The 12,399-nt window shown below is 43.8% G+C and overlaps 1 protein-coding gene across 1 annotated transcript in view; it reads left to right on the top strand.

The window, feature by feature from the left end:
• LOC124112441 (cation-independent mannose-6-phosphate receptor-like) overlaps nt 1-11,999 on the top strand; it is a 77,530-nt gene extending 65,531 nt beyond the window's left edge. The window contains exons 41-43 of the mRNA XM_048384018.1: nt 1,135-1,302; nt 1,958-2,033; nt 8,347-11,999. Of these exons, the coding sequence (XP_048239975.1) occupies nt 1,135-1,302; nt 1,958-2,033; nt 8,347-8,508 (406 nt within the window). The 3' untranslated portion in view covers nt 8,509-11,999. The remainder of the gene's footprint in view (nt 1-1,134; nt 1,303-1,957; nt 2,034-8,346) is intronic.
• The last annotated feature ends 400 nt before the right edge of the window (nt 12,000-12,399 follow it).

The raw sequence follows: 12,399 nt of genomic DNA, 5'->3' as shown, positions 1-12,399 counted from the left end.
CTATTGTGTCACACATCAGGCAACACTATTGGGTCACACATCAGGTAACACTATTGTGTCACACATCAGGCAACACTATTGGGTCACACATCAGGTAACACTATTGGGTCACACATCAGGCAACACTATTGGGTCACACATCAGGTAACATTATTGTGTCACACATCAGGCAACACTATTGGGTCACACATCAGGTAACACTATTGGGTCACACATCAGGCAACACTATTGGGTCACACATCAGGCAACACTATTGGGTCACACATCAGGTAACAGTATTGGGTCACATATCAGGCAACACTATTGGGTCACACATCAGACAACACTATTGGGTCACACATCAGACAACACTATTGGGTCACACATCAGGTAACAGTATTGGGTCACACGTCAGGCAACACTGTTGGGTCACACATCAGGCAACACTATTGGGTCACACATCAGGTAACACTATTGGGTCACACATCAGACAACACTATTGGGTCACACATCAGACAACACTATTGGGTCACACATCAGGTAACACTATTGGGTCACACACATCAGGTAACAGTGTTGGGTCACACATCAGGCAACACTATTGGGTCACACATCAGACAACACTATTGGGTCACACATCAGGTAACACTATTGGGTCACACATCAGACAACACTATTGGGTCACACATCAGACAACACTATTGGGTCACACATCAGGTAACACTATTGGGTCACACATCAGACAACACTATTGGGTCACACAATTGGAATACAAATCAAACAATGCCCAGGCTCACACCCCAGGGTCTTACCGTTTGATCACATCATTGAATCGAACACCTGGAAACACCATTAGGGAAGTCTAATGTGTCTCACCATTGGATCATACCTTTGGGACACACACATCAGGTATAATGACTTGGGCACACACATCAGGTATAATGACTTGGGCACACACATCAGGTATAATGACTTGGGCACACACATCCGCTTTAATGACTTGGGCACACACATCAGGTATAATGACTTGGGCACACACATCTTGTTCATCTTATTGATCAATACTTATGTAGTTGTAATATATTATGGCAAATAAGTTCATTAAGAAATATTGTTACTGGAAAAACCAACAGGTCATTATTTTTTGTGGCACAGAGATGTTCAGCATGTGGCTGTCAACGGCGCTGTTGGTGACCAGACTCTGGGTAATGGTGGCAAGTCCAGCAGCATCAAGCCCAAGACTGTGGGTGTCATCATCTCTGTGTTCCTGTCAGTAATAGTCATCTGCATCGCCCTCATTGTCTTCCATAAACCAGAGAGGAGGTACGTACACACAATACCACAGCAGTGAGGGAGTGAATGTGGCATTGTACGCCTGAAATATAATGCTACACTTACTGTGAATATTGTAAGAACTGCAACACCTTATTTAGCATTGTTAGAGAAGTAAGATTAGTTTTTGAAATTGCCAAACAGGCAGATTTGCAAAGGAATAAAACTATTTTCTTTCTTTCTAAACAAATATTTTGTATTTCAGCTACAGTGATCAGTGGGATCATGATCTATCATAGATTTGATACCGCTGACAGAGAAGAAAGGGTTAATTGAACTTATATTCAGAATTTGTACTTGGAATAGTTTGAATGTGCATCTCTGCCTCCGTGGTAGAGGGTTCAATCCCTGGCCACTTCATACCAAAAGATGTTAAAAGATAGTACTTGTTGTTACCCTGCCTGGCGTTCGGCAATAAGGGTCTAAAACAAGGACTGGTTGGCTCGTGTCAGTATACTATGTCATGTAAAAATCCGGCATGGTATCTCAGTGGGCTAGCACTATAAATTTGGCGTTAGTCCAGACTAGTACAGGCAGCCACACATGAGCATGCACCTCACTATGTAAGTGCAATCATCTTGAACACAACGTTAAACCCCATTTAACCTCACCTCACCTCACTCATGAGTACCTCGCTTCCTTTCAGAGCTGCATTTGCGTCCAGAGTTAAGAGAACTTGCAGATGTCCGACACAAACTGAAAGACATATCCAGTATTCTGTGGTGAGTGATGGAACACTTTAGATGAACATGTACAGGTCACTTGACTAAATAGGTATGGTGTGTATTGGGATCCAATATCGCAAATTGGATAAAATTTGTGAAAAGAAAAACACATCAAACCCTTGAAATCCCTACCTGATCTGCCTAGGATAAAGGCCTACCCCAGAATGTACCGTATATCGCTGTGTATAAGGCGAGTTTTTCGTACCTAAAATGAGGGGGTTAAGAAGATCTCACATTTTTTTTCCACTGGTGATGTCAACCGGCGTCCGAAGGCCAGCCCAGCATTTGACAATAAAACTTCGCATTTCGTCCTAAATAACTGTTCCAATAACTATTTCCATACATAAACATGATTTGTATCTCTTTTCCTTGAATAAAGTTTAATAATTTCTGCAAATAAAGTTGAAATGACCCTCGCCTCGATGCAGATTGTCAAACCAGTAAAACAATCAACATCCGTGAGTAGAGAGCGGGAAGTACTGGTAAGCATTTGCATATTGCACATGTGACCTAACATGTGATAACCGGTGAAGCTGAAATCAATTCCCGCTGTTTTTACAGTTGTATAAACAACTGTTGGAGACGGTGTGTATAAGTGATTGTGGAATAAACACGCTGAATGTGAAGCAAACATAAGCCTAGTTAGTTACAACATAGTTAATTGGCGATTAAATTACTCACCATTGTCTCTTATATGTTATTACTTATAAATGAATTTTATTTTACGGGCACCAATTTGGTGTCGTACCATGTTAACACAAAATGGCAATATGTGCTGGAGTTACACACCAGACCAATCATCGTAGAAAAAACAATGCAAGATAAACATATTTTTATTGCAAATATAAGGTTTGTGTGCGCACTTGTGATGTGCTTCATTCCAGGTCGCCTTATACACGGAGTATAGGATTTTGGGTTGATTTTGAAGGCGTGTACAGGGGGGGTCGTCTTATACATGGGGTCGCCTTATACACAGCGATATACGGTAAATCTAAATGAATTAAGAAACAATGTTTGCTATTTCTGTGCAATACCTCACAGAAGTCAAATAAGCCCTACACTGTGCATGAACTTGATGCACATTTTGTGGAGACATACTGCTGATGCATGATCTGAATGCTAGTTGTTCGCATCACTCACTGGCTCCCTTTGACTTGGCCCAAGCCATGACTTGGTGCATTGGCTCACAGTGGTTACTGCACTGCAGTGTGGATGTCTTCACGGGTGATGGAGGAACACTCATCTGTGTTGACAGTATCTGTACCCTAAAGCATTCTCAGGCTGCTTCACAGTATTACCCCAGTTAGTGGAACAGTCTTCCTGGAGACTATACGACCCATCTGCCTTGTGTAAGTGTTAGGTTTTGCGTTCATGTTGCCATCTCATCCAACTGGGTTGCAAGCTGTTAGCTGGGTGAACAGAGGCTTATTTTGAACAAAGTGATTGAGTGTGTGGCATGCCACCATCCACCTACTCTACTGTCTGGTTGTTTTTGCTTCGCCTCATTTGTGACCTGTGAACCACTTTGCCACCACTTTGCCATGAAGTGATAACACAAGCCGACTCCCTCTCATCCCTGCAACGTCATCATCCTTCAACCTCTTCATCTCTGGCTTGAGCTTCACAAGATTTGCTTTGCAATGAGGTTTTCAACTATTGGAGATTTCCTCACTTGCTGAACTATTTTTCCCCGTGTCAGCTGCTGTCATTGCATAAATCCTTCACCAGATTAGTAACTTCGGCAAGTCTGGAGATTCTCATCCCATTTGCCTTAGTGTGTTCACTTTCGACAATCCAGATACTTCAGATTTCCGTACATGTAACTTGAGGGATAGAGGTACAGCTTGTTGAGGGTGACATCTAGGGGTTGAAGGATGGAGGTAGAAGTTGTTGAGGGTGACATCTAGGGGTTGAAGGATGTAGGTACAGCTTGTTGAGGATGACATCTAGGGGTTGAAGGATGGAGGTAGAGGTTGTTGAGGGTGACATCTAGAGGTTGAAGGATGGTGGTTCAGCTTGTTGAGGCTGACATCTAGAGGTTGAAGGATGGAGGTACAGCTTGTTGAGGGTGACATCTAGGGGTTGAAGGATGGTGGTTCAGCTTGTTGAGGGTGACATCTAGAGGTTGAAGGATGGAGGTAGAGGTTGTTGAGGGTGACATCTAGGGGTTGAAGGATGAAGGTACAGCTTGTTGAGGGTGACATCTAGAGGTTGAAGGATGGTGGTTCAGCTTGTTGAGGGTGACATCTAGAGGTTGAAGGATGGTGGTTCAGCTTGTTGAGGCTGACATCTAGAGGTTGAAGGATGGAGGTACAGCTTGTTGAGGGTGACATCTAGGGGTTGAAGGATGGTGGTTCAGCTTGTTGAGGGTGACATCTAGGGGTTGAAGGATGGAGGTAGAGGTTGTTGAGGGTGACATCTAGGGGTTGAAGGATGAAGGTACAGCTTGTTGAGGGTGACATCTAGAGGTTGAAGGATGGTGGTTCAGCTTGTTGAGGGTGACATCTAGGGGTTGAAGGATGGAGGTAGAGGTTGTTGAGGGTGACATCTAGGGGTTGAAGGATGAAGGTTCAGCTTGTTGAGGGTGACATCTAGGGGTTGAAGGATGGTGGTTCAGCTTGTTGAGGGTGACATCTAGAGGTTGAAGGATGGAGGTACAGCTTGTTGAGGGTGACATCTAGGGGTTGAAGGATGGTGGTTCAGCTTGTTGAGGCTGACATCTAGAGGTTGAAGGATGGTGGTTCAGCTTGTTGAGGCTGACATCTAGAGGTTGAAGGATGGAGATACAGCTTGTTGAGGGTGACATCTAGGGGTTGAAGGATGGTGGTTCAGCTTGTTGAGGGTGACATCTAGAGGTTGAAGGATGGAGGTACAGCTTGTTGAGGCTGACATCTAGAGGTTGAAGGATGGTGGTTCAGCTTGTTGAGGGTGACATCTAGGGGTTGAAGGATGGTGGTTCAGCTTGTTGAGGCTGAAATCTAGAGGTTGAAGGATGGTGGTTCAGCTTGTTGAGGATGACATCTAGAGGTTGAAGGATGGAGGTACAGCTTGTTGAGGATGACATCTAGGGGTTGAAGGATGGTGGTTCAGCTTGTTGAGGCTGACATCTAGAGGTTGAAGGATGGAGGTAGAGGTTGGTGAGGGTGACATCTAGAGGTTGAAGGATGGTGGTTCAGCTTGTTGAGGCTGACATCTAGGGGTTGAAGGATGGAGGTAGAGGTTGTTGAGGGTGACATCTAGAGGTTGAAGGATGGTGGTTCAGCTTGTTGAGACTGACATCTAGGGGTTGAAGGATGGAGGTAGAGGGTGTTGAGGGTGACATCTAGAGGTTGAAGGATGGTGGTTCAGCTTGTTGAGGCTTACATCTAGAGGTTGAAGGATGGAGGTAGAGGTTGTTGAGGATGACATCTAGGGGTTGAAGGATGGAGATATAGCTTGTTGAGGATGACATCTAGGGGTTGAAGGATGGAGGTACAGCTTGTTGAGGGTGACATCTAGAGGTTGAAGGATGGAGGTAGAGGTTGTTGAGGATGACATCTAGGGGTTGAAGGATGGAGGTAGAGGTTGTTGAGGATGACATCTAGGGGTTGAAGGATGGAGGTACAGCTTGTTGAGGGTGACATCTAGGGGTTGAAGGATGGAGGTAGAGGGTGTTGAGGGTGACATCTAGAGGTTGAAGGATGGTGGTTCAGCTTGTTGAGGCTGACATCTAGGGGTTGAAGGATGGTGGTACAGCTTGTTGAGGCTGACATCTAGGGTTGAAGGATGGAGATATAGCTTGTTGAGGATGACATCTAGGGGTTGAAGGATGGAGGTAGAGGTTGTTGAGGATGACATCTAGGGGTTGAAGGATGGAGGTACAGCTTGTTGAGGGTGACATCTAGGGGTTGAAGGATGGAGGTAGAGGTTGTTGAGGGTGACATATAGGGGTTGAAGGATGGAGGTACAGCTTGTTGAGGGTGACATCTAGGGGTTGAAGGATGGAGGTAGAGGTTGTTGAGGATGACATCTAGAGGTTGAAGGATGGAGGTACAGCTTGTTGAGGGTGACATCTAGGGGTTGAAGGATGGTGGTTCAGCTTGTTGAGGCTGACATCTAGAGGTTGAAGGATGGTGGTTCAGCTTGTTGAGGATGACATCTAGGGGTTGAAGGATGGTGGTTCAGCTTATTGAGGGTGACATCTAGAGGTTGAAGGATGGAGGTACAGCTTGTTGAGGGTGACATCTAGGGGTTGAAGGATGGTGGTTCAGCTTGTTGAGGGTGACATCTAGAGGTTGAAGGATGGTGGTTCAGCTTGTTGAGGCTGACATCTAGAGGTTGAAGGATGGAGGTACAGCTTGTTGAGGATGACATCTAGGGGTTGAAGGATGAAGGTACAGCTTGTTGAGGGTGACATCTAGGGGTTGAAGGATGGAGGTACAGCTTGTTGAGGGTGACATCTAGGGGTTCAAGGATGGAGGTAGAGGTTGTTGAGGCTGACATCTAGGGGTTGAAGGATGAAGGTACACCTTGTTGAGGGTGACATCTAGGGGTTGAAGGATGGAGGTAGAGGTTGTTGAGGATGACATCTAGGGGTTGAAGGATGGAGGTACAGCTTGTTGAGGGTGACATCTAGGGGTTGAAGGATGAAGGTACAGCTTGTTGAGGGTGACATCTAGGGGTGGAAGGATTGAGGTAGAGGTTGTTGAGGATGACATCTAGGGGTTGAAGGATGAAGGTACAGCTTGTTGAGGGTGACATCTAGGGGTTGAAGGATGGAGGTATAGCTTGTTGAGGGTGACATCTAGGGGTTGAAGGATGGAGGTACAGCTTGTTGAGGGTGACATCTAGGGGTTGAAGGATGGGGGTAGAGGTTGTTGAGGATGACATCTAGGGGTTGAAGGATGAAGGTACAGCTTGTTGAGGGTGACATCTAGGGGTTGAAGGATGGAGGTAGAGGTTGTTGAGGGTGACATCTAGGGGTTGAAGGATGGTGGTTCAGCTTGTTGAGGCTGACATCTAGAGGTTGAAGGATGGAGGTAGAGGTTGTTGAGGATGACATCTAGGGGTTGAAGGATGGAGGTACAGCTTGTTGAGGCTGACATCTAGAGGTTGAAGGATGGAGGTAGAGGTTGTTGAGGATGACATCTAGGGGTTGAAGGATGAAGGTACAGCTTGTTGATTGTCACATCTAGGGGATGAAGGATGGAGGTTGAGGTTGAAGGATGGAGGTAGAGGTTGTTGATGGTCACATCTAGGGGTTGAAGGAAGGAGGTAGAGGTTGTTGAGTGTGACATCTCGGGGTTGAAGGATGGCGGTTCATTTTGTTGAGGTTGACATCTGGGGGTTGAATAATGGAGATAGAGGTTGAAGGATGGAGGTAGAGGTTGTTGAGGATGGCATCTAGAGGTTGAAGGATGGAGGTATAGCTTGTTGAGGATGACATCTAGGGGTTGAAGGATGGAGGTACAGTTTGTTGAGGGTGACATCTAGGGGTTGAAGGATGGCGGTTCATTTTGTTGAGGTTGACATCTGGGGGTTGAATAATGGAGATAGAGGTTGAAGGATGGAGGTAGAGGTTCTTGAGGATGACATCTAGAGGTTGAAGGATGGAGGTATAGCTTGTTGAGGGTGACATCTAGGGGTTGAAGGATGGTGGTTCAGTTTGTTGAGGGTGACATCTAGGGGTTGAAGGATGGTGGTTCAGTTTGTTGAGGGTGACATCAGGGGATTAAGGATGGAGGTAGAAGTTATTGTGGATGATATCTGTTCATGGCATCTGGGCTCCAGAAGTGTCGCTCATTCCTTAGGGTGCACTGTCACAGGTACGCTGCTAGTGAACCTTCAATAATAGTCCTTCAGTTATGAACACACAACGCCATTTAGAAAGTCATCAAATGTAACAAATGTTATTTTTGGGATAACACTTTCTTAGTAACGTACAGATTCTAGTACTTTTGGGGGGCTTAGTCCCATCCGGGGAAGCTTCGATGGCTGTGTGGGTTAGGTTGCTGACTTTGTGTGCAGGTGATTAGGTGCCTCACTCTGGCAGTGTGGGTTCAAATCCCGGATGGGACTCACTAGTACTAGAATCTGTACTTTTCTAAGAAAGTGTTTTTCCAAATATATAATTTGTTACAGTCCTTCATTTGTTCCACAATTTGAATCCCAGATCAGCCGATCATGATTCTTGGTTTGTCTGCACCTTACCCATGCCATGAGTTTACCAAGCGTTGAGGAACCATATCACTTCAGTCTTTCCTCACACATTAAACTTGACATGCAGTGAAGTAACTGAAGCCCTTTAAACCCAACTCCCTCACTTTTTCAGTTGACCCAAGATGATGTGGACCCAGAGGTGGATGACGATTTCTTCATGGATCATGACAATGATATCACAACACTACCCAATACATCTACGGACACTACATTACAGACGACGGCACAAGTCCGGAGTTACCATGACGACAGTGATGACGACCTGCTGGCATGAAGAAAACGTGTACTTTTCATAACCATACGCTCATGACCAAGTCATAATATGTCATTGTCTCATCAAAACTCACATGTTAGCTTCACTACATATGGCTATTTATTTTTCTTGTTTGTGTTGGTTCAATTGGTTTCACTGTGTTTAGGTCTGAAAGTAGATGGCCATGACTAAATTACATGCCTGAGAGTAATTTATGGGAGAACAACTTGAAGGAGATTAAATGCATTAAAACATGGGGAAAACAAACATAACATGCATTATTTTAGTCACACTTCTGTTTACACTGAGAGGGTACAGATTTTGGATCAGGGTTGTATCCATTAGCAGCCGGGGCATGGGTGGCCCAGCCTAAGGCAGCACAATTTGTTGTGCAAAGTTTGTCTTGGACTTGCCAGAAACCTATGATCTTGAGTTTGAAATCCTGGTTCACATGATTCCATGTCTTGGTTTGTCAGCATCATACCTGTGCTCATCGCCTTCACCAAAGTGGTAAACGTCTGAGACCTGCATCACTTCTTACCTTCCCACATGAGATGCAACTGAACTTTTAAGCCAACCCCATATTCAAACCCAGTGCTGTGCTGTGCTGTGCTGTGCTGTGCAGGTTTGCATCCCTTTTGCATTAGCTATATAGCCATTTTTGAAAAATGTAACCATAAAATTATTTCAAAATCTTTCAAAATGTGTGTCTAACCCTTACATGTCCACACAGCGTATTCAATACCTCTAGGCTTACTTGCCATACCACATCAATAACCTCAATGTTATTTGTAACTTGTGTTGCGTTTTGGGGCTTGACATCATCAAAGTGTGGATACTTCCACATTATGTGCATGTTCCAACTTAGATAAATTTATGGGTACAGGGTGAACCTGGTGTATATGTCAACATGCACCTGGTGCAAGTTCCTTTATCTGGCCCTGTACTGGTACATGTCCATCCTAATGTTACATGTTCCTGTGCCATGTACCAAGCTTTTCCTTTGTTGTCTAAATAAGCAATACAATGTTTGGTATATTTGGAGTTCTGAAATAGAAATAGAATGGGTAATTATTGGTCGTTTGAATATGTTTGATGTCAAGATTTTTAGAAATGTGGCTTTCACATAACAGTGCTTCATATATTGTGTAATATCATGTCTTTTGATCATCACTACTTACCGTCTACCCTTGAAGGTATATCACTCACAATTCAGTGAGAACTGTGAACTTGTTTTGTTCCAAATGTTTTCTCTTCTTCAGAAGAATAGTAACATGTGACCTCTCCCAGTGTCAATGAAGTCAGTATGCCAGTATCAAGTATCTATGGGGCACTATGAAACCCTCCCTAAGTGGTGCCAGGATTATGGGTTCAAATCCCAGAATCACCCTGATGATGATCTCTGGCCTGTCAGCACCACTCTCATGCTTCCTTCACCAATAGGGTAAATGTGTTGGACCAGCATCACTTTGGGCTTCTTGTAATATTACACGACTTTCTGTGAACCTGTAGTGACACCTTGTTATCCAGACCTGTTAGTCTGGCTGAATGGGTCATTGTTGTGTATGGTGTACTGCAGAAATGTACCCTGGCTGGAATAATGATAGAGAAATATACCTCAGCTGAACAAGCCCATTAACGTATGCACAAAAATATTTTTTTGAATTGTAAAGTTTTATTGACCTGGAACAGTGATGTCAATATGAAATTGATTGTATTTGAACACATGATTCGAGCAGCGAAAGGTCCAATGCCTACGCCAACCCATACTGACTGATTTCGCTGAGGCTTGACATTCCACAAGTCTGCAGAGGTACTGGAACTAAGGGCTGAAATTAGAATGCTATGCATTGGCCAGTTTGGGTACATTCCTGTTGTCTGGTTCTGGGCTACCCTTAGGGTATATTTCCGTCATACCCAACCCCTTGACCTCTTCATCATTTGTATGGAGAACTTCCGCTTTGGCACTAACTGCCGATATTCCTGCTATTCCCCCAACTTTCCAAACACAGAGATATGTTAATGTGAAGGATCCCAATCCCAATGTCAATGTGGCTGGATTGTTTCCAAAATAATATCCCAACCTAGCATTTTGAAACTCATTTATGTATATATCCTTGTACAACATGTGGATTGCCAACAAACAAAGAAACAACATCATTATTGAAGTTGGCGTCTGTATGATTCCACTGTAGAGTCTCGGACCGGACACGTGCCGAGGGTAATCAATAGATGGCTCCAGCTGTCTTTTGTCACAACATTGCTCATGTGACATATACTAGTTCAGTGATATAACTGTCGTCTGTATGGTGTCCTGGTGAATGTGTGTATGGGCTGATGTTTTCACCAGGTCTGTGTGGATGAGATGTGTTGAGGTTGAAGATGTGTGACTGCGCCAGTTGTTGTAGAATGCAATGTCTATGTTATACAGGCTGGTGTGGCCTTGTGTCTGTAGACCAAGGCCCCTTGCATGTGTTATTGGAACTGGATTTGTCTGGAGGTCTTTTGTCATTTTGGAAGAGTTCGCAATGAAAGCCTCATTTTCTGATTATAATGTCCAATGATTTTTGTTTTTAAATGAAAAATTTCTTTTCAAAATCAATTTCATGCCCTAGAGATAATTTTGAAGGTTAAAATGGTTAAATATATTTAACACTTGAAGAAACAGCACTCATATCACAAACAAGACTTTGCATTTGACAATTTCACAAAGAGACTATTTATGTGATTCCCTCTCATGATGAGCTGAGTTTTGCAAACATATCACCGAACACTGTGTTATTCAGCCCGAATGTGTATATTTTCTTTGTTTTGTATATATTGAACCATCTGCCAAATATGTTCAATAACATTTGTTTACACTGGGATCAATGTGAAGCCTTGGCTCTCTCCCTGTGCTTGTTTCAACATGTGTTCACTGTGTCTGAGTTAGCCATGGCATCATCACATCCACCATTAACAAACAAGATGATACAGATCTGAGAATCTGACATGAATTTTATTGCTCTCATCAGGGTTTCTATTCACTGACATTTACTGGTACCAGACTCTGTCCCACAGTTTAGGTCCCTCTGTAGCTGGGATATTTACCATTGCAGTGTAAATTGATTTGTTCACTGATATGTGTTAGTGGCATGGGTGACCTAGTCGTCACTGGACTGTGCTTGTGGGTTTCATCAATGTGCTAAGCAGCAACCATGTGGGGATACAGGGTAGACATTGGTCCCCAGCAACCAGGGCTTGTCCTCGGAGGCGACCAAATGGATTGGGAGGTCAGGTTTGGTGACTTTCACTGGGTGTCATCTTACTGTCACAATGTGAACAATTGCTCATGATATCAATCACTGTTTTTTCCATTCGGCACCACTCACCCCTTTCCATAACGCGCAAGTAGACTCGTCCCCCTATCAGCAAATGTTATGTGCGAAAATACGACAAACCAATGAGAATGTGTGTATGATTTCAAGTTCTTCGTCAAAGAATCCCTTAGAAATAATTTTTGATTTTACATATGTCTTGCATCTAAAAATATACCCAAGACACAGTTAAATGTCATACTGTATAATTCCGCACGTCCCAATGTGCTTTAAATTGCATCTGAAATATATGTAATGTATGGGGAAATGTATGTGAACCGTTACGCAAAGCGTTGACAGTTGTTTTAGGTATTCCCGTTTGCGCTAAGACAGAACCCGGTCGCAATAACCGGAATAACACAAGTTGGAAACGAATGTGGTTTTTCTGGTCCACACTCAATAATTTACAGGCCACGATGGTATAGCTGGAATGTTGAGAAAAGTGGAACTGCACAAAGACCAAGCTCTGTCTATGTGGGTATTCCTCTCACATTGATCTGACATTACTGAAACACTGCTTAAAGCACTCATCAACTACAAATCGAACTCAAGACCA

Source organism: Haliotis rufescens, unplaced genomic scaffold (genome assembly GCF_023055435.1).
Source record: "Haliotis rufescens isolate VD_foot unplaced genomic scaffold, xgHalRufe1.0.p SCAF_5, whole genome shotgun sequence".
NCBI lineage: Eukaryota > Metazoa > Mollusca > Gastropoda > Lepetellida > Haliotidae > Haliotis > Haliotis rufescens.
Note: the sequence above shows the minus strand (reverse complement) of the source record. Positions and strands in the feature narration are given on the sequence as shown.